The sequence below is a fragment of the Erigeron canadensis genome, chromosome 7 (assembly GCF_010389155.1).
Source record: "Erigeron canadensis isolate Cc75 chromosome 7, C_canadensis_v1, whole genome shotgun sequence".
Taxonomy (NCBI): Eukaryota; Viridiplantae; Streptophyta; class Magnoliopsida; order Asterales; family Asteraceae; genus Erigeron; species Erigeron canadensis.
This window is the reverse complement of record NC_057767.1, coordinates 6,254,656-6,279,204: the sequence shown is the minus strand read 5'-3', so window position 1 is coordinate 6,279,204 and position 24,549 is coordinate 6,254,656. Positions and strand designations below refer to the sequence as shown.

The 24,549-nt window shown below is 36.2% G+C and overlaps 4 protein-coding genes and 1 long non-coding RNA gene across 5 annotated transcripts; 2 read left to right on the top strand and 3 right to left on the bottom strand.

Moving 5' to 3' along the window:
- Nucleotides 1-1,204: 1,204 nt before the first annotated feature.
- LOC122608845 (disease resistance protein RUN1-like) lies at nt 1,205-9,718 on the bottom strand. The gene is made up of 6 exons (XM_043781921.1): nt 9,216-9,718; nt 8,575-8,971; nt 2,753-3,457; nt 2,289-2,639; nt 1,822-1,962; nt 1,205-1,777 (listed from the first exon to the last, which is right to left on the bottom strand). The coding sequence occupies exons 1-6, from the start codon at nt 9,716-9,718 to the stop codon at nt 1,205-1,207; spliced, it is 2,670 nt and encodes an 889-aa protein (XP_043637856.1).
- A 502-nt stretch (nt 9,719-10,220) lies between these two features.
- Nucleotides 10,221-12,786, top strand: LOC122608844 (disease resistance protein Roq1-like). Its single transcript, XM_043781920.1, has 5 exons — nt 10,221-10,258; nt 10,526-11,618; nt 11,707-12,006; nt 12,161-12,611; nt 12,746-12,786. Exons 1-5 carry the CDS (start codon nt 10,221-10,223, stop codon nt 12,784-12,786), a joined length of 1,923 nt encoding a protein of 640 aa, XP_043637855.1.
- A 23-nt stretch (nt 12,787-12,809) lies between these two features.
- Nucleotides 12,810-13,618, top strand: LOC122608098. Its single transcript, XR_006325161.1, has 2 exons — nt 12,810-12,910; nt 13,180-13,618. It is a non-coding gene; the product is annotated as an uncharacterized LOC122608098 (long non-coding RNA).
- Nucleotides 13,619-17,422: 3,804 nt separating this feature from the next.
- On the bottom strand, nt 17,423-19,488 carry LOC122608842 (TMV resistance protein N-like). The gene is made up of 3 exons (XM_043781919.1): nt 19,447-19,488; nt 18,084-18,851; nt 17,423-17,995 (listed from the first exon to the last, which is right to left on the bottom strand). Exons 1-3 carry the CDS (start codon nt 19,486-19,488, stop codon nt 17,423-17,425), a joined length of 1,383 nt encoding a protein of 460 aa, XP_043637854.1.
- Nucleotides 19,489-19,862: 374 nt separating this feature from the next.
- LOC122608841 (disease resistance protein Roq1-like) lies at nt 19,863-22,329 on the bottom strand (the record flags this gene model as incomplete). Its single annotated transcript, XM_043781918.1, has 3 exons — nt 22,019-22,329; nt 21,408-21,860; nt 19,863-20,931 (listed from the first exon to the last, which is right to left on the bottom strand). Coding segments are annotated over exons 1-3 (1,833 nt in total), but the record flags the coding sequence as incomplete, so codon positions are not given.
- Between the last annotated feature and the right edge of the window lie 2,220 nt (nt 22,330-24,549).

The window sequence follows — 24,549 nt, the reverse complement described above, 5'->3', positions numbered from 1 at the left end:
TGAAAGTTTCCGTATATCTTGTCACAAAGCTTATATACCGTAACTTATGCTATAAAAGGAAATAGCTAATGGCTCCAAAATGTATTCTAACTATACACGAATGTTCGATGCATCCAACTATATGTATCTATATTTCAAATTTTTAACATTGCATGTACATGTACCCGGCCAATCAAAAGCTTGCAAACTAACAAGCTGACAGTTGACGTGGCATCATATACGGATGCATATATACCCGGGTACATAGAATGTTAAAAGTTTGCAAGTTAAATACTTACAATGGAAAAAAACATATAGTCGGATATCTACTATAGGATAGAGATCAATGAAAAAGTGGCTTAGGGAAAGAAGAGAAGTGGTTTTTATATTTTTCTCTTTATCTTTCCATTTAATTTATAGTAAAAACTCATTGCATAGAAAAAACTAAAAATATATTTTAAAAAATAAAAAATTGTTACACATGTGTAAGTTTGTATACCTTATACATCTAAGGTATTTTTATTTTTGGAATGAGTTTTCATAATAAAATAAAAAATTTTAAAAATTTCTTTCCCTTCTCTCCTTAAAAGCTACCTTCTTCACGGATCCTACCTTAGATAGTATTCGACTATAATTGGATACCTTACAAAGCCATTAAAGGAAATCTTTAAAGAAGAAGTCGAGTCATGCTCAATCGTAAAGTGGGGTGAATACTTAGAAAAGGCAGGACACCATGTTGATGTTTCCGCTGAAGCAAATCCAGTATTTTTGGGAACGAAGCCAAATCCAAACCCGCTACATATGCCACTGAATTCCTCAACCGAAAACGAAAGAGCTTTGTATGTATCATCCCACCATAAAGTATGTTTCAATATATCAAAAGACACAAATGCCACCCATGTTCTTTTATCATCGCCACTCTCCTTCCAAGCCTCGTGATCATTTCGAGAATCCATACCCAGCCCACCACTCATCGCCTGCTCCATTCTTATCACGATCTCTTTATAAGGATCTAAATCTCTTGTACAAGCAACACAGATTAAGAATCCAGAAAAGTCATTGCGCCAGTTTCCTGGAAGTGGCAATGTACATGTCTTCCCACTAACAAGACAACCAGGTAGATACCTATTTGGAATCTCAAGGCCTTCGAGTCGGAAGATCATACAGTGATCTTTGACATCACTTCCCTAATTAATAAACACAAATTAATTCAATTACTTTAATATCATAATCTGCTGCCATCAACTATAACACCCCCTCCCACTAGTGTCACTTTATAAAACCCTTTACAATTTCTGTGACTATTTCCAATGGATGTAAGGGAGTCACAATAGTCTGCTTCCAGAATAGCTAAACTTGATGGAAGCTCAGGCAATTCTACAAGCCTTCTGCAGCCTGACAGGCAGAGGAATCTGAGTCGAGTTAAATGGGAAAGGCTGAAACCTAATCGTGAAAAATCATTCCCATTAAGGTCGAGCTCTTCTAAATTGGATAACTCACCAACATCAGAAGGAATTTCTCCGTCTTTCAAACCCCAATTACAGAGACTCAACTTTCGTAAGCTCCTGAAGTTCAACTTTTGTACAATACGTGTCAACAGATTGAACACTGTCTCAACTTGCATACCACGTTCCCAAATTGATGAGTCCAGAAACTTAATGATTCCCTTACTCAAATTTAACTCTACCAACCTTTCCATGCTAGCTTGGATCACTGGAAATTCAACTAAACAATTGCAATGTGCTATCTTAAGGGTGTTGAGTTTCTCCAACCGGACAATCGCTGGGAAGATTCTAAGCTTAAGACAGAATCCTATACTTGCGTATTCAAGATTTCTATGACTTCCAAGCGACGGGTGAATCTCTTCCAACTGATAACATGCAAAAATATCCAGCTTTTGAAGACACGGAAGTCCATAAAATCAGGGGTGCTGAGTAGGCTCCGCATAGCATGGAGTTTAAGCACTTTCAAATGTGGTAGATGCTAATGTAAAAAAACGTATACATATTAAATTCATATTTGTATATTAGTTAAACAATAGTATGATATGGCATCATTGAGGAAATACATGTCACACTAGAGAGCTTCTAGTCTAACTATATTGTGAATTATTTTGTAGATTTTAAATTAAGTTTTGAATTAAACCAATCTTAGTAAGAAACATCAAAATAACTTCTAAAAAGTGTATTTTGTAGATGTTCTAACTTCTAAGTCAATCTGGTTAAAATCTGTTAAGGTTATAAATTTGTACATCTATGAAAAAGTTATCTTGTAAGAATGTAATAATTCCAAAGAAATAAATGGATTACCTTGTAACCATTCCAAAGTTCTTTCTGCAAGCTTTCCTTTATTTTTAGCACACACAGCTTCAATGGGGGAAAACTGTCTGGGAATGGACTTTCTGGATACCACCCCCATGAAATATACCTCAACTCATTTGACAAAATATTAGGCATTTCAGCATACTTTACATCTTCATCGTCATGTAAATTAAAACACAATCGTCCAGATGGCGGTTTAATCATCATGTTATGTTTAATCATCATGTTATAGGTATCATCATTGTAAGAAAACCACCTTAATTTCTTCATGTTAGATATAATCTCACCAAAGCATGATAAGTGACCACTATAATCTACAGCTTCAATCTTGTGATTTTCCTACAACACGGAAAAACTTATTTAATGTTAAGTAGAATTTATCATTTAATGGTATACGTGTTGCATATATTTTGAAAATAGATTTTGAAAAGCCTAACTTATAAAACCTCTACCTTTGTTGCTTCCCCAAGATGCATGTTATCGATTTCCTCTTTTTTCCAGACTCTGCTATGTTTTTCAGGATTGTTAGGATGCTCCCCTGTTACAATGTTGTGTCCCATTTCTTGAACTAGATCATGCATATCAAACATACCACCCACAATAGAAATGAGAGCTCGTTGGTGCAACACCTTTATCCCTATAACAGGGTGAAGTCCACAAGCGTCGAGTATCTCCATCGGCGGATCTAAGATATCTGTGCTTTTCCCCCTGAAAAAACATGCAATATCCAAGAATAACTCTTTCTGGAGAGGTTCAAGTCCGTCATAGCTAATTCTGAGTATGTCCATAATCTTGATATTTGGGAAATCTTTTAACTTGGCAAGGGCACTTATCCACTCATTCTCGTCTTTATCAAACAAAAATGAACCTAAAACTTTAAGTGCTAATGGTAGACCAGCAGCATAAGAAACCACACGGGATGAAAGTGTCTCATAATCTGTTAAAGGTTCTTTTTCATTATATGCATGCTTATAAAATAGCAGGGCAGCCTCTTTATGTGATAATAACTTAACAGGGGAGATATGGTCTACCCTGTGAGCTCTTAACACATGTTCATCTCTCGTTGTAATTATTATTCGGCTCCCAGCACCAAACCATTTATGTGATCCAGCTAATGCTTGTAGCTGGTCAAGATCATCAACATCATCAAGAAGTACTTGAAGAGAATTAGAATAGAATTTGAGACAATTGTTATATTTTTGGTTGATACATGGTTTACAATTTATAGGAAAATTCTAAGTTAAATATGGAAACAAATCAACTAAAGGTTCTAGCCGATCCTTTACTTGGAGTAATGCCCAAGTTGAAGCTAATCGAGGAAATGATGACTCGAATTCTGATCCTCAAATCTTCTTTTTCTAACACTCCCCCTCAAGTTGAATAATGGGGTTACCAAAATTCAACTTGCTGAGACACTGGTTAAATATAGTTGTTCCCACTGCTTTTGTTAGAATATCTGCAAGTTGGTCTTTAGATCTGACAAAGGGTAACTTAATGACTCCATCTTCAAGCTTTTCTTTGATAAAATGTCGATCAATTTCCACATGTTTGGTTCTGTCATGTTGTACTGGATTTTCGGAGATTTGAATAGCCGCTTTATTATCACTCATAATCTGGATACTTTCTTTTGGAGCAAACCCTAGTTCAGTCACAAGTTTCTTCAGCCACAATGCTTCTGCTAAGCCTTTAGCAATACCTCGGAGTCGACAAAGAGACGACTTTTTGCTTTTTACTTTTCCATGTGACAAGATTTCCTCCTACTATTGAGAAGTATCCTGATGTTGATCTCCTATTCCCTTTGTATCCAGCCCAATCTGCATCTGTATATATCTGAATTTTAAGATGACCATTTGCTTTAAACAAAACACCGTGTCCAGCAGTTCCTTTTAGATATCTGATAATTCTAAGAACGGCATCCATATGTTCTTCCTGAGGTTGGTGCATGAACTGACTCACTACTCCCACAGCATATGCTATATCTGGACGAGTATGAGCAAGATAAATCAGCTTTCCCACCATCCGTTGATACCTGTCTTTATCAGCGAGTTTACCACCTAGCTTCATAAACAATTTTTGATTGACAATCATGGGTGTATCTGCTGGTTTACAATCAATCATCCCCGTCTCGGCCAAAAAATCAAGAATATACTTTCTTTGACAGATAAAAATTCCTTGTTGAGATCTCAGCACCTCGATTCCAAGGAAGTACTTTAGATTTCCCAGATCTTTCATTTCAAATTCTGCAAATAAATCTTCTTTTAGTTTCTTGATTTCGCTTTCGTTATTTCCTGTGATAATCATATCATCAACATAGATTATCAGACATGTTATCCGATCTCCCTTCTGACTTAGAAACAAAGTATGATCAGCATTACTTTGCTTATATCCATATTTCTTCATTGCTACTGTGAATCTGCCAAACCATGCTCTGGGTGACTGTTTCAATCCATATATAGATTTCTTTAACTTACATACTTCTCCATGTTTGAAATCAAGAGAAAAACCAGGTGGAGCTTCCATATACACTTCTTCTTTCAAATCTCCGTGTAGGAATGCATTTTTTACATCAAACTGATGAAGAGACCAACCTTGATTTGCTGCTACAGAGAACAAGACTCTTATTGTATCCAGTTTTGCAACGGGGGAGAATGTTTCAGAGTAGTCAATTCCATACGTTTGAGTATAACCTTTGGCAACTAGCCGGGCTTTATACCTTTCAATTTCTCCATCTGGTCTATATTTAATAGTATAGATCCACCTGCATCCTACTGGCTTCTTTCCACGTGGCAAAACACACTTCTCCCATGTTTCATTTTTAACTAGTGCATCCATTTCCATATTCATAGCATCTTTCCATTTTTCTTCTTTCAATGCTTGCTCTACATTTGAAGGAATCTTTTCTGAATATAACTTAGAGTGAATGCTTTTGCTTTTTCAGATAGATGTCCTTCTGCTATATTCGCCATTGGATATTTAGAGTTTCTGGGCAATCTTTCTGGAGAATATTTCTTTGCAGGAATCCCTCTTGTTGTCCTTGCTGGAAGCACATATTTCTCTGGAACTTCTGTATTAACCTGTTCTTCATTTTCCTGCATTCTTGAATCTGATACAGTATTGTCTAGTGTAATATCCAGAGAAGAATTACGTACCTCGGATATCAGGTTTGGACTCATATTTTCGGTGGCACTACTTTGTTGATCCTGAGAGGAGGACTGTTCTAGAGCTACGTCTGGAGCAACTGTAGGTCCTGGGGAACTCTCTTGAGACATTTCTGGTGAATTTCCTAAAGAATCCTCTGGAGAATTTCCTGGTGAATTTACCTCAGAAGTATATCCTAGCCAGCTCAGTGTGTCATATTGTTCCTCCCCCTGACCACTGAGTGTGGAGAGATAAAAAAAACTTGGTTTCCAGGAAATCACAGTTCATTGTGGTGAACATGTGCCGAGTTTTTGGATTGTAACACCTATACCCTTTCTGAGTCACCCCATATCCAACAAAGACACATTTCTCCGCACATGGGTCAAGTTTATCACGGTATGTCTTAGGAATATGAACAAAGACAGTACATCCAAACACTTTAGGTGGAAGAGTAAGCACAGGTGGTAAGGTATGATAATCGGATAAGGTTTTAAGAGGGGTTTTCATTTTGAGAATTTTTGTTGGAAGTCGGTTAATTAAGTAAGTAGCAGTGGATATAGCTTCAGGCCAAAAATGTTTTGGAACACATGATTCGATTATTAAAGCTCTAGCCATTTCTAATATAAGTCTGTTTTTTCTCTCGGCGACACCATTTTGTTCTGGGGTATGTGGACATGTGGTTTGATAGATTATTCCTTTGGATTGGAAAAATTGATTCATTTGTGAGTTCACATATTCTCCACCATTGTCAGATCTAACAATTTTAATAGATTTTTGAAACTGGTTTTGAATCATGGCATAAAATATAGTGAACCTATCATACACTTCAGCTTTATTTTTTAAGAAATAAATCCATGTCATCCGGGTGCAATCATCAACAAATATTACATAATACCGGAAGTTTTGCCCCCCAAAAACTGGGGCAGGACCCCACACATCTGAATGAACTAAGGCAAAAGGAACTTGAACCCTAGTATTATTGGGTTTATAAGTTTGTCTATGGCTTTTAGCTAGAATGCACGTTTCACAAGATAACGGTTTATTTAACGGAAAAAGTTTAGGAAACAAAGTATGTAAATAACTAACTGAAGGATGTCCCAGTCGTCTATGCCACAACCATGCTGCTCTTTCACTTGTCCCATGAGCAAACATCACATTTCCACTTGAATTTACTTCGTCGACATAGTACAGTCCTCCTCTTTCAGTGCCACGCCCAATAATCTGTCCCGTCCTGATATCCTGTAAGAGACAAAAATTTGGATGCATGAGAACTGAACAATTTAATTCTTTTGTCACATGACTAATTGACAAGAGTTTATGTGACAACGACGGAACATAGAGACAATTGGACAATTTGATGTCCGGAGAAATTTTAATTGTTCCTCCGGTTTTTACATCCATTTTCCCTTTATTTGCTGCTTCAATATATATTTTCTTTGGTTTTGAAAATTTAGAAAAATCTGACAGCTCGTATGTCATCGTATCCGTCGCACCACAATCAAAAATCCACGAGCCATTTGAACTATCATGAGTACTTAAGGCTTTTCCATCAGGTGGGCCTTTTTGATCCAAATCCCTTGTATTCGGCCCATTACTCTCCACGAGCCCATCACTACTAATAGAATTATTGTGCAAAGATAATAAAGGAGAAAAAGAATTTTTTAGAAAGGATGTGGGGGCTAAGGGAAACCCGATCATTTCCTTATTTCCACAAATTTGGTTTCCTTTTTTTCTTTTACCTGTTACCACCGAAAACCCACCATCTTCCTCTCTCCCTCCTCCGGCCGCAGCTACCCCACCAAAACCATCAGATCGCCGATTTGCACCGTTGGGCTTAGTGCTTACGGTAGGTGTTATCTTCTTTTCCTTCTCGTTCTTGGTGGATTTGGTATTTTTCTTTGGACCGATCCACCAGTCCGGGTATCCGACGATCTCGAAACATTGTTCTTTCGTGTGTCGTGACATACCACACTCTTCGCATATAAGATGTGACTTGTCATCTTGATTATTCCTTTTCTTGCCGTCGATTCGGCGAAGGCTTTTTGTAACAAAAACGCCGCCGTCGCCGCCGCCGCTGCTGGTATGGTCACCGGCGATTAAGCCGGAGGCAACCCCTAGTGGTTCGTTACTTGTTGCTCCCATAATCAACTGGTGAGCGGCTTCTTTTCGAACCATGGCATAAGCGGATTCGACGGCAGGGAGCGGGTCAACCCGGAGAACTTCTCGAATAATTGGTTCAAACTTTCGATCTAAGCCATTCAAGAACTGAAACAGTTTTTGATTAGATCTTATTTTGGCATACTCTTTGATGTCATCTGGGCACTTCATTGGGTTGGGATCGATTCGGTCGATTTCACCCCATACCCCCTGCAAAGAAATCCAAAATTCTTCAAGGGATTTATTTGATTGTTTGAGTTCATTGGCTTTAACATGTAGATTGAAGGCTTGAAGTTTGTCTTTCCCACTACTGTAAGTTATTGCCAACGCGTCCCACAAATCTTTGGCAGTGGCGAATTCGGTAAGATTTCCGGCTATTGTTGGTTCAATATTCTGGATAAGCCATGAGAATACGATCAGGTCTTCCTATTCCCATAACTCTTTTGTTCTGTTGTTGCTTTTTCGGTGGGTGGTGTTTCGGTTAAATGTGATAATATGTTTTTTGATCGACCGCCTATCGCCACCCGGATCATTCGGGTCCACAAGGCATAATTCGAACTGTTTAATTTAAGATTAATCTGAAGATTATCAGATAGCTTGGGATTTTGTGATTGATGGTTTGTTGTGTTTTGTAATAACGTGGCTAACTGTAATGCCAAGTCGGGATTAGAGCCGCCGGCATCGTCTGCCATGGTGGCTGTGATTTTGATTTACGGTGATATAGTTTAAAAGGTAAATGATGAGGCCCAAAAACCTGGCTTTGATACCATGAAGAGAATTAGAATAGAATTTGAGACAATTGTTATATTTTTGATTGATACATGGTTTACAATTTATAGGAAAATTCTAAGTTAAATATGGAAACAAATCAACTAAAGGTTCTAGCCGATCCTTTTCTTGGAGTAATGCCCAAGTTGAAGCTAATCGAGGAAATGATGACTCGAATTCTGATCCTCAAATCTTCTTTTTCTAACAGTACTAATACCTTACTGTTACATAACCTACTCTTTATTATAAATTTTCCTTCTTCAACACTCTGCACTTCTGCTTGTGTTTTCAAAACACTCGATAGAAATTTTTGTTGCAAGGTTTCTAAACCATGTTTGCTTTGCTCACGAATATTGGCAATAAAGCATTGTCCTTGAAAATGGTGAGAGACTTTGGTGTAAACAGAATATGCAAGAGTAGTCTTACCACTGCCTCCAATCCCCCATATCCCAACCATGCGCACCACACCCGACTCAATTTCTAACAGTGATATCAAATCTTGTGAGCGAACCCTCATTCCAACAAACTCTTCATCAACATCTGAATCTAAGGGAAGCAAATAATCTTGAATTTTATCAACAATTTCTTTAATGACTTTTGATTCGTGCCTGCATATTGGATTTATATGGATAATTAGTGTAAGCTAACATTCACAAAGTGATAACAATTAGAAACCAACATGAAATCGGTTTGAAGCTGCAAGTAAAATGGTAAATCATGTACGAAAAGAAATTTAGAATCCTACTAAGATATATATTGATCCACTGAAATTTCTCAGAATGTGACACAAGAAAAAAATACTTGATCAGTCAAGTCTTCACTGCTTGACAAGTGAAGGATAAAGAAAATTACCCATTGGCAATGCACTTGGGTTCCCATCCAGCAATGTTACTTGCTTCAATAAGTGCTTTTCGCCACAATTCAGTTTTCATGAAGTTCTCTGCCTCATGTTTGGCAAATGCTTCTCCAAACTCTCTTTTCTGATGTCTCACTTCCGAGGGATCCACGTCATAAAAAATGGGCATAACAGTTAACCCTCTGTCATCCCTGCATTTCATAATATGTGCAAGTTCGTCTAAACACCACGAAGAATCCGCATAATTTTTGGAGATTACTATGACAGCAATATGTGATTCTTCAATAGACTTGAACAAAGATGGACCAATGGAATCACCACGGGGAAGTGCTTCATAATCCTTGTAAACACGAATTAGTCTCTGTACAAGAGCAGAGTGGAGATGATCTACAAAGGTTTTGCGGGTATCTTCTCCTCTAAAACTTATAAATACATCGTATTTCCATGACCGAGAAGAAGAGGCTTGAGCAGAGTTAGAAGAGGACGATGCAGATGTCATTGATATGTCCGATTAACCACTAATACTGATGATTATAAAATGCAATTAGTGACAGCATCAATATAAACACTAAATACGAATAAAATGGATACATAAATAAATAAATGTAGACTTCACTAAGGATAAATTGGATTATTTGGTAGCTGGGTTTGATCAACTTATTATTAGGTAACATAATAATCCAATTTGATTGGGGAATTTGATCTATATTACTCGTACACTATAAAGATATTAATAACAAAATAAAATAAAAATGAAGTAATGATCGATAGGAACTACAAACCTTAATTAAGAAATCATGAAATCTTGTTATAATTTAATGCAGCAGGGATTGTTTGAAATGTCAAAAGACTGGAATTATCACCGTCGGTTGAGAAAGAGAACATATTATATCATTCAAGATTATTTGACCCATCAACTTACTTTCGCATGTGTGTTTATTAGCTAAACTTTGTAAGCAATAAACGACCTCTCCTTTCGTTTTTCTAAATTGAAATTAGAAATGCCTCAGGGAGTGATGAACTTGAAGGATACTGACAGGTAATTCCGGTCAACCAAAGAAACATATTATATCATTCAAATTTCAATTCCATCAAATTTTAATCCATTCGGTTTCCAATTCCTTCAAATTCCAATTACTTTAAAAGATTCCAATTTCATCAAAAAATTCTACGAACCAAACGGTAGTGTTATAGTTCTATTTCAATATCTCAAATTTACTTATAGTTCCTTTGCCTTTTTCTTTTGTAAGTTACCACTTTGTGAAGGTAATCATATGCCAATTATCGATATATACCCGATATGCAGGCATGAATCAAAAGTTATCAAAAAGATTGTTAGTAAAATTCAAGATAGATTGTATCCCTTGAAGTCAGATGTTGATGAAGAGCTTGTTGGAATGCGAGAGCGCATGCAAGATTTGGTATCACAATTAGAAATTGGGATGGGTGGTGTGCGGATGGTTGGGATATGGGGAATTGGCGGCAGTGGTAAGACTACTCTCGCATCTTCTGTTTATACAGAATTCTCTCACCGTTTTGAAGGTCATTGCTTTATTTCCCATATTCGTGAGAAAAGTAAACATGGTCTAGAAACCCTGCAACAAAAATTTCTATCGACCCTTTTGAAAAGAAAAGTAGAAGTGGAGAATGTTCAACAAGGAAAACACATAATAAAGAGTAGGTTATGTAACACTAAAGTGTTGGTAATTCTCGATGATGTCGATTATCTAGGCCAATTACAGGCATTAGTTGGATCGCCTAAATGGTTTGGAAGTGGGAGCCGAATAATAGTCACAACTAGAGATAAACATTTGCTAAGAACTCACAGGGTAGATCACGTCTCCTCCGTTAAATTATTATCTGATGAAGAGGCTATCTTGCTATTTTATAAGCATGCTTATAATGAAACAGAGCCTCTAAAAGATTATGAGAAACTTTCATCCCGTGTGGTTTCTTATGCAGCCGGGCTGCCATTAGCACTTAATGTATTAGGTTCTTTTCTATATGACAAAGACAATGAGGAGTGGGTAAGTACCTTGGCCAAGTTAGAAGATATCCCGAATATCCAGGTCATGGATATACTAAGAATTAGTTATGATGCACTTGACACTCTCCAGAAAGAGTTATTCTTGCATATTGCTTGTTTCTTCAGGTGGGAAAGCATAGATGATGCAATGGAGATACTTGATGCTTGTGGCTTTCACCCTAAAATAGAAATAGAAGTGCTAAGACAAAAAGCGCTCATAACTACTACTGATGATAAGTTTGATATGCACGATTTGGTTCAAGAATTGGGACTATACATTGTTAGAGGAGAACATCCCAAGAATCCTGAAAAGCATAGCAGAGTGTGGAATAATGAAGAAATCAGTAACATGTGTTATGGGAATTCAACAACGGTACAGATTTATTGCTACATTATATCGCATTGCTTCCATATGTTATATGTACACTGAATGACAAGATCAACTTTCTTCTTTATTACAGGAAAATGACAAGATTGAAGCAATGCGATATAATGTAGCGATACGATATCATAGTCATTCCTCACGGTTACTTAAATTAATTTCAAACTTGAAGAAACTAAGGTGGCTTAGTGTGGTTTTGTACCTTGACGATTACAGGGACAAGCACACTGAAGGGCCTTCTTTTCTCTCAAATGAGTTGAGGTATTTGTATTGGGAAAGGTATCCGGCAAGTCCATTCCCATTTAGCTTCCAACCAATGAAGCTTGTTGTTTTAAAATTGCATTACAGCTTGCAAAAGGAACTTTGGAAAGGTTGCAAGGTAATTAAATTTGTTCTTCGATTAACATATAAAAAGTTGTGTATCGATTGAGTTGAATACTGATGGAGGCATTGAGTCAAATAAACCAGATTGATTTGTTTTCATTTGTTGCATTACACCCATCAAGTCTTGAACTATTTATATTTTCCAACAGTGTGTACCACATCTGAAAGTGCTTCAACTCTGTATGATGATCAACCTACTCAGCACACCAGATTTTGATGGCCTACCGTATCTTGAAACGTTAGTACTCCGATTTTGTGACAAGTTAAAGGAGATTCACCCATCACTTGGACATCATACTAGTCTTGAATATGTTAGTGTAAGATCTTGTAAGAAGCTTAGAATGTTCCCAATGATTGTCCAGATGAAAAATCTCAAGACCCTTGAAATAGAGAATTGCTATTCGATTCTTGAGTTGCCAACGATCCAATCAAACATGGAAAGCTTGGTAAGGTTTTCTATGAATAGGATTGAGAAAAGAGTTCTGCCCTCATCAGTTGGAGAACTACGGTATACACAACTTCAGATGAATCTGAGTAGCTTGCGAAAGTTGGATCTCAGTGGCTGGGGTTTGAAAGATGGAGAAATTCCATATGATATTGGTGAGTTATCCAACTTAAAAGAGCTCGATCTTAGTCGAAATGATTTCTCACAATTAAGTTTTAGCCTCTCGCAACTTATTCGGCTAAAAATCCTCATCCTGTCTGAATGTAAATGGCTTGTTGAGTTGCCTCAGCTCCCATCAAGCATATCTGTTCTCAAAGTAGACTATTGTGATTCACTTATAACCATTGGAAATAATCTTCACACTAATTTTAAATGCTTATTTGAAGTTTCGTTTCTGAAAGAATCGCATAGTGTTGAGGATGCTGGGGGCAGACTAGTAGAATTCATTCTTCAGGTATGTATGGGTTCATTCATTCTCTGTTTCTGAATTATAATAAATTAAGTTTCCTAGGGGGATTTTGGGTTCGAGTCTTGACAAAGGCAAATTTGAGATAATCAAGGGATTATCAAGTGGTTGAGATTCACCTGGACACTAGCCTGACTGGGGGATTTGTGAGTACCAAATGTTACATGGGATTAGGGGGTTCCCATACAATTACCCTCCTTTTTTTTTATAAATTAAACTTTGCATAGACAGTTAATAAATTGGTGTTAATTATCTAGGCGAGGATTATTGAAAATCAGTGCATGATTTTCCGAATTGAAGGCCTTGAGATTTAAAAGAGGTTTTTACCTCCTCTAGTTAGAGGGAATACATTTAGAGTTCAACTTCAAGAGAACTGGTGCAATGAATTTTGTGGCTTCTTTATGTGTGTGGTTTCTCGATATTGCCCGCGTGATGTTTTAATAACAATGGAACAGGTTATGAGAGGTGCGACGGTTAATTATACCGATTCTCAGTACGATGACGTGGCTTGGAATGGGAGCATTGGTGGCTGTAAAATAACATGGGAGCGATGTGATGATGAGAATGAGAGTATTGATGATGAAGATTGGAATGAGAGTGAGGCTGGCTGTGAAAGAACATGGTTGGGATATGTTCCGTTTGGTTTATTGAAGCACACTTTATGGTGGAATGAAACATACCCTGCCATTTCATTTTCATTTGGCATTTACAATGCGTGGACATTGTTTGGATTTAGACTTATTCCCAAGAGAACTGAAATTGCGAGAACGAAAACATCACGATATATTTCTCCTCCTGATTATGGACCTACCTTAAAGATTGAACATGACTCAGCTTCTGCCTTGACGACTTACTTAAGAATGTATCGATAGGGATTTTAAATCCAACACTTTTATGGTCTATCTTTTTTTTCTTTTGAGCTCCGTGTGTTTGTTGTAATGTTTGATCAGTAGAGGCTACCAACCCAATTAACTTTGTTATTAGATGATCCCATCTCAAATTTACAGTTGAAACATTAAATTCAACTTGATTTTATGTTATACCATGTTTTCTTGTGTGCTGGTTAAAACTCGAGCATGTTTCCAGTTTTCATGGTATTGCTATAGCTTCTCATGGTTCTTCCAATTTAAATCGTAACCTGGAGTTTGAGCATAGAAAGACCATGATTATCGGTATTAATTAGGTTCTACATTACAACATGATATCTTTATGTCTATCTATATATTATGGTTTATCATCTCATTTTGTGTGTTTCGTACTGTGTAAGAGTTTAAATGGACCCGTGAGTTTTTGCCGTCCTTGGATACATAGGCACTGAGGCTTAAGCTACCTGGAGATGAAGATCACCTCTCCTCTCCTGGATATGTGCCCTGGCAAAACGTGTATAATAAAAGTGCCGCTTTTAGCTCAATTACTTGTACTTGGCGAGATTTGTGTTGTGTCTAATCTTAAGCGCTTCACGTATAACTTTTTTTCTAGCTAATTAGACAGGAATAATCAAAATTTGACTCAATAATCCAAATTTACATAGAGGTCTATAACTAAAAAGTGAATTTTTTATTTTTTGGGTTAAGTGCAAAAATCGTCCCTATAGTTGATCAGTTTTGCAGATTTTCATCCTTGCGTTAACTTTTTGGCCAAAATCATCTCTGTTGTTTGCACTTTGTCCATACTTCTGTTAAGTCCCCTCATGTGCAAGTCACTTGAGGGGCATTTTTGTCATTTCACTCCACTTTTTTCTCCACTTCTTTAGAACCGTCCTTGTGATTTGTTCGTTTTGCAATTTTCATCCCTGTTATTATTATTATTTTTTTAATTCAGGCATTTGTTCATCACGTGTCAAAACCCGACCCAACTCGGCCCAACCCAAATCACAACAATGCAACAAAATCGAACCAGTGATCTGCCCGTTACCTTATCTGGCGGTTCGGGAGGGCCTAGGACAAGTCTTGGGTTTTTGGGTTATATGTTCATTCCTATGTTGATTTTGTAGGACAAACAAAGTATCAGAAATGGGTGCTTTGATAAAAGATGTTTTTGATAAGTTTCCTGACTTTAAAAAAAAAAATTTGTCGACCACTCATTTCTGATACATTGTTACTTAGGTATTTTCAGAACCGATGTTAAGAAGCCTCCTTTTTTGTTTGAGCGAACCATTGCTCTGCTTCTTTAAATGAGACTTGTTGTTTATACATATCATAACATTCGTAAATATATATGTATATTCATAAATATATATTTATATATTCGTAAATATATGAATTTTTTTTAAAAAAATTAACTACATGGATGAAAATTGTAAAAAGAACAAACTATGGGGATAATTTTAAAGAAGTGGGGAAAAGTGGAATGAAATGACAAAAATGCCCTTCACGTGACTTGCACATGGGGGGACTTAACAGAAGTATGGATGAAATGCAAACCATAGTAATGATTTTGGCCAAAAAGTTAACGGATGGATGAAAACTACAAAATTGACAAACCATGGGGATGATTTTTGTAGTTAACTTTTTCTTTTTTTTTATAATAATCACACAGAGAGATTAAATAAACCAACCCCATATGATATGGGTCAATACTGTAGTATTTCATATATAAGACGATTATCATTGGTATTTCTTGCATAATGACAATTAACAAAACAAAAAAGACAATCTTTATCAACTGTTCATTTGTATTTGTTATTTCCGGTATATATCACGCATGAGTCTGATATTGGTGAGTTATCCAACTTAGAAGATCGAGCTCGACCTTGGTGGAAATGATTTTTCACGATTAGGTTTCAGCCTCTCACAACTTGCTTAGCTCAAACTCCTACGACTGAGCTACTGCAAAAGACTTGTAGAATTGCCCGAACTCCCATGCATCAAATTTAGCGGTTCTCAAAGCGGACAGCTGTGACTCGCTTACGACCATTGGAGATTTTTACAAAAATTGTGACTGGTTATATGATGTCTCTCTTGCGTATGGGAGTATTATAACTGATGGCATCATATTACTAGACTTCATGCTTCAGGTGAGTATGGCTAATTTGGTGTTTTTGAATCTAATTTAACCAAGCTTTATATACAGAATGTTATACTAGATTTTAGGCACGTGATACAAAAAAGGTTATATTTTAAAAGCATTCTGAACATTAGTATTTTGTCATGCATGAATTGATTGGGTTCTATTACATGTTAAGAAATTGTACATTTAAAGCATTGCAAGTTATATCATTCTTTATATGATGTATTGACTAAAGTAATAATGCTCTGAATATAGTTCTAAAAGCTTGTTCATAATGTTTAAATTGTACATTTAAAGCATTGCAAGTTACATCATTCTTTACATGTTAAGAAATTGTCTTGTTAGATGTGGTACATATATACTGCAACTTCCCGAGAACTGGTACAATGACTTTGCTGGATTCATAATGTTTTTTGTTGTGGGAGGTTAAAATTCGCCACTTCTTGATATAACAATGGAGCATGTGAAGAGTGGTACGATGGGTATGGATTCTCAATATGATGATTTGGCTTGGGAGGAGGGTGCGGGTGACAAAAGAACATGGGTGATGAAACCTACACTGGGGTTTCATTTTCATTGCACTACTCCTACAGATGTAGTGGATTTGGATATGCACTTGTTCCTAAACAAACTGGAATTGCTCCAATGGTAACACTAACAGATTCTCGTCATGATTTTTCCTGTCGTACGCCTATCTTACAGATTGTAGATGACTCGGCTTCTGCTTTAATCATTTCCTTAGAAAGCTGTATCAAAATTATCAACAAGATTTATTCTCTTATGAATGGAAGGGAAAAATAAAAAATTGTGGCTCAAAACTTTTTTTTTTTTAATAAATCATGAACAACTAGAGTGATCAGTGATGATGTGTATTAACAGTACTGAAGGCTTGATATCGGGTGTCTCTTATCTCCGATGTCACTGAAAGTGTATTTTCAATGCTTTGAACCTTCTAAATCATAACATATAGAAAGTTATACTATAATGAAAATATTATAACTTTCGCAGTCACATTTGATTAAAAATTAGGATGTGTTGATTAAAAATTAGGATGTGAGATGGATTTCACCCAACTTAAATTTTGAGTTAGAAATGTCAGCAAGGCAGTCTTTTTTTATGGTCTGTCACTAACATAACTCCAACCTTTCTCAGTGGCATAATGGGCAGTTAGGTAATGGCGTGTATTTTCCATAGTCTAACACTTTCCTTATCAATGGACCACCACCCTTAAAATGTAGGAACTGAGATTCGAACCCTAGTAGAATACGCCAAGGTCAAAGACTTTACTAATAGACCACCAACCCATTGGCGGATCTTTTGAAAAAAAATATGCAGTAATATTGTTTTAACCATAAATAAGATCACGAATGAATACATAAAACAAACAGATGCTGACAAATTGGGCATGCAGGACTTCAAGTTTCCAATGCCTACAAAACACCACCGTACATTCTAAAATCCAACTTCCATTTCTAAGTCATATATAGCTTACTAAAGGTAACTTTTATTATTAAATGAAATCGTTAAAGCAGAAACTGAGTCATGTGCAATCCTAAAGTTGGGCGAATAATTAGAAAAGGCAGGAGAACATTTTGATGTTGTTTCGGCTGAAGCAATTCCAATTTTCTTGGGAACAAGTCCAATTCCAAACCCGCTGCATAGGTTGTGGAATTCCGGAAGTGAAAACGAGGATTCCTCAAACGAAAATGAAAGAGTGTTATACGTTTCATCCCACCATAGAGTATGTTTCAATAGATCAAAAGAAACAAACCCCACCCATGTTCTTCTATCATCAGCACTCTCCGTCCAAGGCTCTTCATCATATTGAGAATCCATACCCAACCCGCCACTCATCATCTGCTCCATTCTTATCCGGATATGTTTCTGTGGTATTAAATCTCTTGTACAAGCAACACACATTAAGAATCCAGAAAAGTCATTGCACCAGTTTTCTGGAAGTTGCAATCTGCATGTCTTCCCACTTACAAGCCATGGTAATAACCTCTTTGGAATCTCAACGCCTTCGAGTTGGAGAATCATACAGTGATTTCCAATATCACTTCCCTAGTTAATCAACACAAATTTATTACTATATAGTTATAATCATCACATACAACTGTCTATATTCTATAACACTATATATAAAGCTTACCTGGAGCATGGATTGTAGTAACCTGCTGCCATCAACTATAATACCTCCTCCCACAAGTGACGCTTCATATAACTTTTTACAATTTCCGTGACTATTTAAAACAGAATTAAGCGAGTAACAATAGTCTGCTTCCAGAATAGCTACGCTTGATGGGAGCTCAGGCAATTCTACAAGACTTCTGCACCTTGTCAGGCAGAGGAGTCTGAGTCGAGTTAAATTGGAGAGGCTGAAATATAATCGTGAAAAGTCATTCCCACCAAGGTCAAGCTCTTCCAAGTTGGATAACTCACCAATATCAGATGGAATTTCTCGGTCTTTCAAACCCCAGCCACCAAGATTCAACTTTCGTAAGCTTTTGACATTCAACTTTTGTACGATAGATGTCAACTGATAGAACACCGTCTCAACTTGTGTATAACATTCTTCAATTAATGACTCCAGAAAATTAATGTTTGCCCTATTCAAAGTCAAATTAACCAACCTTTCCATGTTAACTTGGATCTCCGGCAATTCAATTGGATTTCCCAATAACATAAGTGTGTTGAGTTTTTCCATCTGGCCAATTGGTGGTAAGATTCTAAGCTTGTAACACGATAATACACTTACATTTTCAAGACTTCTATGATTTCCAAGTGATGGGTGAATCTCTTCTAACTTGGAACAAAAACCGAGTTTCAGCTTTTGAAGATATGGAAGTCCGTTAAAATCTGGCGTGTTGAGTAGGTTCTCCATAAAACAGAGTTCAAGCACTTTCAGATGTGGTAGATACTAATGTATAAAAATGTACCAAATTAAAGTTATATCTGTATATCAGTTAAAGAAAATAATATGATATAGAGAAATGGCATAATTGAAGAGATACATCTCACACCAAAGGGCTTCAAGTCTAGCTATATTTGTGTTGGCCCATCAACCAAAAAGGTTTCAGGTTCGTAAAATAGTCCCAGTAAAAAATATATGCAAAAAAATAAATAAAAATCGGGTCAAAGATGTGAACATGGTGCAGTTACTATGCCCTTTATTATCAGGAAGTTGGAAATCAAAGGAGTTGTCCCCATGCCTATTTGCAGTTGAAGTTATTAGGAGACCTTTCCCCTCTCAGATTGGGCCTGTTATCTCATTCAAATAAAAGTTGTCTGCTTTTGATCATATCAGTTCAACACCCATTGTGGACAAATAAGTGAATTATTATGTAGATTTTAAAATTTTGAATTAAACCAAACACACAAATAACTTTTCAAAAGTGTGTATTCTGTAACTGTGTTCATAGCAATCTGAACCAGTTAAGGTTGTAAGTTGGCGCATCTATGAGAAATTTACGACGTATATTAGTCTCTCAGGATCAAACAAACCAATGGATTACCTTGTAACTATTCCAAAGTTCTTTCTGCAAGCTTGATTTCATTTTTAGAACACGAAGCTCCAATGGTTGGAAACTGTCTGGGAATGGACTTGCTGGATACCTTTGCCAATAAAAATACCTCAACTCATTTGACAAGAAAGTAGGCGCTTCATTGAATCCACCGTCATTGTAACTAAGCCACCTTAGTTTCTTCATTTTAGAAATAATCCTACCAAAGCTTGATAAATGACCAAAACATTCCACAGCTTCAATTTTGTGATTTTCCTAAAATAAAGAAAAAAAAATAATGTGTTGGTTAAGTTACATTTGTTGTTTATTGGTATACATGTCATTTAGTGCGCAATAGTATATATTTTGAAAAGCCTAGCTTACAAAACCTTTACCTTTGTTGCATCCCCGAGACGCATGTTATTGATGTCTGCTTTTTTCCAGACTCTGCTATGGTTTTCGGGATTATTAAGATGCTCCCCTCTAACAATGTAGTGTCCCATTTCTTGAACCAGATCATGCATATCAAAGTTACCATCCACAATAGAAATGAGAGCTCTTTGTTGCAACACTTTTATGCCTATAACAGGGTGAAATCCACATGCATCAAGTATCTCCATCGGTGCATCTGTGACATTTGTGCTTTTCCACCTAAAGAAACATGCAATATCCAAGAATAACTCTTTCTGAAGAGGTTCAAGTCCATCATAACTAATTCTCAACATATCCATCACCTCAATATTTGGAATATCTTTTAACTTCGTTAAGACACTTATCCACTCACTTTCGTCTTTGTCATATAGAAAAGAGCCTAAAACTTTAAGTGCTAATGGTAGCCCAACAGCATAAGAAACTACACAGGATGAAAGTTTTGCGTAATCTTTTAGAGGCTTTGTTTCATTATATGCGTGCTTATAAAATAATAAGAAAGCCTCTTTATCTGATAATAATTTAATAGAGGAGACATGATCAACCCTGTGAGTTCTTAGCAAATGTTCATCTCGAGTGGTGATTATTATTCGGCTTCCACTTCCAAACCATTTAGGCGATCCAGCTAATGCGTGTATTTGGCCTAGGTAATCAACATCATCAAGAATTACCAAGACTTTACTGTTACACAACCTATTCTTTATTATGAATTTTCCCTCTTCAACACTCTGCACTTTTACTTCTGTCTTCAAAATGGAGGATAGAAATTTTTGTTGCAAGGTTTCCAAACCATGTTTGCTTTGCTCACGGATATTGGGAATAAAGCAATGACCTTGAAAATGGCATGAAATTTTGGTATAAACTGAATATGCGAGAGTGGTCTTACCGCCGCCTCCAATCCCCCATAACCCAACCATGTGCACGCCACCCGTCCCAACTTCTAACCGTGATATCAAATCTTGCAAGCGAGCCCTCATTCCAACAAGCTTTTCATCAACATCTAGATCTAAGGGAAACAATCTATCTTGAATTCTATCAACAATTTCTTTGATGACTTTTGATTCATACCTGTAGATTGGATTTATATGGAAAATAGTGTAAGCTGACATTCACAAAGTGACAACTTACCAAAGCTAATAACAAATGTAAACCAACATGAAATAGGTTAGTAGCTGCAAGTAAAATGGTAAATCAGAAATGCGAAAATAAAATTGGAATTCTGCTATAACATAAATTGAGACACTAAAATATCTAAGAGAGTGAGACGATAAAACCATACTCTGTCAGCAGGGATAGCCTGAGTTTAATTTGGAGATCAGTTAGCTTCATAGCTTAAGTCGAAGTATGTATATATTAGCTAATATAACTTAAATATGCATATACAAACTTATGAGGTTTTTTGTTTGATAAACTATGGCCTTATAACTTCACGAAGCTAGTCAAGTCTTCACAACATAATAAATGAGCTTGAACCAAGCTTAGATTCTTCATTAATTATTGTCAAGCATTATAGGAAAACTTTAAATAAGAATGAAGAAAATTACCCGTTGACAATGTGTCTGGGTTCCCATCCAGCAATGTTACTTGCTTCAGTAAGTGCATTTCTCCATAAATCAGCATTCATGAAGTTCCTCGTCTCATGTTTGGCAATTGCTTTTCCAAACTTTCTTTTTTGATTTCTCACTTCCGAGGGATCCACGTCATAGAATATGGGTATAACAGTTAACCCTCTTTCTTTCCTGCATTTCATAATATGTGCAAGTTCGTCTAAACACCATGAAGAATCTGCATAATTTTTGGAGAATACTATGACAGCAATCTGTGATTCTTCGATAGCCTTTAACAAAGATTGACAGATGGAATCACCACGGGGAAGTGCTACATCATCCTTGTAAACACGGATTAGTCGTTCTACAAGAGAAGAGTAGAGATGATCTACAAAGGCTTTGCGAGTATCTTGTCCTCTAAAACTAATAAATACATCGTATTTCCATGACCTGGAAGAAGATTCTTAAGCAGAGTTAGAGGACGGCGATGCAACATTCAATTAACCACTAGTGGATTATACTTGTAGAGTTGAAAGGATAATATATGATGGTTTAAAAATTTAATATGGTTATATACTTAAATACTTGTATGATTTTATGAGACTTACTTTGATGGAGGCCCGGATCTTTTTTCTTTGGTTTCATTAGGACCAACCTCGGGTGAACACCTTTTGTTACTTTTGACATGATCAGAAGTCTTTGGTGGGTTCGTCTCAGCCAACTTGTCATTTCGGGGCAAGGCTAATCTTAGCTTGGTTGCTTTGTAGTTACATAGTTTTCTTCCCATAGAGGTTTTCCGAACTGCACGTTCAAACAAAGGATTTGTATAACAAGTAAAGCCGGAGGTTCCAAGTTGAGTCTTTGCCACGCGTTGAAAGCTGGTGGTTCTACCACCACCCTTTAAGGACGTGGCTGCCATGTTACAATTCACCACTGTTCTTTGCAGCAGTAGACGTATAATCATCTTCAAACCTCCAGCAACCAATCATATATGAAAGTTGTAGTGGATACATGTTTTGCAAATTTAGTGTTTGAATGTTCAGTTTAGCAACGGTTATAACAGAAGTTGGATTAATGCTTCTGTAAAATGATTAAAATGATTATCGATCTCCGGGCAACTTCTTGATTTTCCGGCAAGTTAATGTATGAGAAATATTTGGGTTTTGGTGATTTTTGTTGAAGAAGCTGTGGTGTGTATATATATATATATAAGAATATAAGATTGTGGCTGGTAGTTTAGGTTCATTGCTTTTTCTATGTGTTGATCATTCATTAAGATGAAACCTAGATGAAGACGTTGTCGTGCATAAGATTGTCGTCTGTTGTTATTTTTTTGGAATTACTCTTTTCGTCCTTTCGTCTCACTATTAGAAGCGTACTAATTTGAATTTTTAAAGTCTTTATTTAAAAAACACAATCAATTCATGTAGCTTTCATCACAAACAAAATTATCTATGGTTAAAGTTAAAACATTATAATTTAAAATTCAAAATATGACGTACACTTCTAATTTATGGTACAAGGAAAGTTTTGTTTCTTTTTAATTTAATTCTATTTTGGTAATTGCTAGCTTTCTATAAGGATATCAATTAATATTAGTGTAATAGAGTAATAATAGAAAAAAGTTGAAGTAATGATAAAGTGGAATTACTTACTTCATACCTGGCTCTAGCTCTCTCCTTACTTAATTCAAAAAATCATGCAATATAATTAATCTTGTTATTTCAATGCAGTAGTAGCGATGTTTTCATTCTTTGAAATATCAGATAATCAACAAAGCGGAATCATTAGCGACGGACACGTTAAAAAAGAGAGCATGTCACAAGGGGGCTTTAGTATTGGTTGGTGTTTGACTTTGTTTTTTGTTCACCACCGATTAAGAAAAACAATAGAAGCCATATTGCCATGGTGTCTTACCCACTTGATAAAGATTCTTTATGCATGCTTTTTATAGAAAGTTCAATTCAACCCTGGCTACATAAGTGGGTAAATGAGACGATACAGTTCGCGAGTTACTCGAAATCAACTCATAAATTATTCGAAATCGACTCGGTTTGAATCGAGTCGAGCTCGAGCTAATCAAGTAGGTTTTTGAGCCGAGCTCGAGTATCAAAATAACGAGCTCATGAAGCTCGCGAGCCTTATCGAGCTTCTTTAATATTACAACTTTACCCTTTATATATAAATATTTAATTATAAATATAACTATTATTATTATTTTTTATATAATTATTATTATTATATATATATATATCTTATCGAGTCGAGCGAGCTCGATAGTGTCGGTCACTCGATCGAGCTCGAGTCTGGCACTGTATCAGCTTGACTCGGCTCGTTTACACTAGGCTACATATATAATTGAGTTTAGTAATATTTAGAGTATGCATGGTGTTTTCTGTACCTTATCGTATCGAATTAGTTAGTGCCGAACCAGTTGTTATCAAAAGAAGAAACCGAATAATTAGTATTGAAGTTATGATGATGAGGAGAAGGGAGACAGTACTCCCCGCTCCCTTATCAACCCTAAAAAAAGTGTCACCTAGCCACCATTTTCTTATCAGCCCACCCCTTATTTTTACCAATAGCACTACAATACCGTATTAAAACAATATATATATATATATATATATATGAAAAATTTATAAAGCTCAAGCTCGGCCCTCCATTTCACCAGAAGGAAATAGTTAATGGCTTCAAAATGTATTCTAACTATACACAATGTTTGATGTATCCAACTCTATGTATCTATATTCAAATTCTTAACATTGTATGTACACATACGACATACCCAACCAATCATAAGCTTGCAAACTAACAAGTTGACACTTGACATGGCAGCATAGACGGATGCACATATACCCGAGTATACACAGAATGTTAGAAGTTTGCAAGTTAAAAACTTACAATGGAAAAAAATTATACTCGGATACTATAGGATAGTGATCAATGAAGAGGTGACTTTAAGGAAAAAGGGTAGAGAAGATGGTTTTTTATACGAGTATTTTTTTTCTTTATTTTTCCATATTTGATTTCTTTATTTTTTTATAGTAAAAACTCATTCCAAAAAAATTAAAAATAAATTAAATAAAATAAAAAATCGTTACACATGTAAAGTATTTTTTATTTTTGGAATGGGTTA

What these genes read in the sequence shown, in the direction of transcription:
- LOC122608842 (XM_043781919.1), bottom strand. Translation starts at nt 19,488, where the DNA reads ATGAAATCAAGCTTGCAGAAAGAACTTTGGAATAGTTACAAG. An exon ending in AACTTTGGAATAGTTACAAG is followed by an intron (nt 18,852 to 19,446) that starts GTAATCCATTGG and finishes TTTATACATTAG; the next exon opens with TATCTACCACATCTGAAAGT. An exon ending in TACTACAATCCATGCTCCAG is followed by an intron (nt 17,996 to 18,083) that starts GTAAGCTTTATA and finishes TTGATTAACTAG; the next exon opens with GGAAGTGATATTGGAAATCA.
- LOC122608845 (XM_043781921.1), bottom strand. Translation starts at nt 9,718, where the DNA reads ATGACATCTGCATCGTCCTCTTCTAACTCTGCTCAAGCCTCTTCTTCT. An exon ending in AACTTTGGAATGGTTACAAG is followed by an intron (nt 1,963 to 2,288) that starts GTAATCCATTTA and finishes TTTTTACATTAG; the next exon opens with CATCTACCACATTTGAAAGT. An exon ending in GATTCACCCGTCGCTTGGAA is followed by an intron (nt 1,778 to 1,821) that starts GTCATAGAAATC and finishes TTCTGTCTTAAG; the next exon opens with CTTAGAATCTTCCCAGCGAT.
- LOC122608844 (XM_043781920.1), top strand. Translation starts at nt 10,221, where the DNA reads ATGCCTCAGGGAGTGATGAACTTGAAGGATACTGACAG. An exon ending in AACTTGAAGGATACTGACAG is followed by an intron (nt 10,259 to 10,525) that starts GTAATTCCGGTC and finishes CCCGATATGCAG; the next exon opens with GCATGAATCAAAAGTTATCA. An exon ending in GTTATGGGAATTCAACAACG is followed by an intron (nt 11,619 to 11,706) that starts GTACAGATTTAT and finishes TCTTTATTACAG; the next exon opens with GAAAATGACAAGATTGAAGC.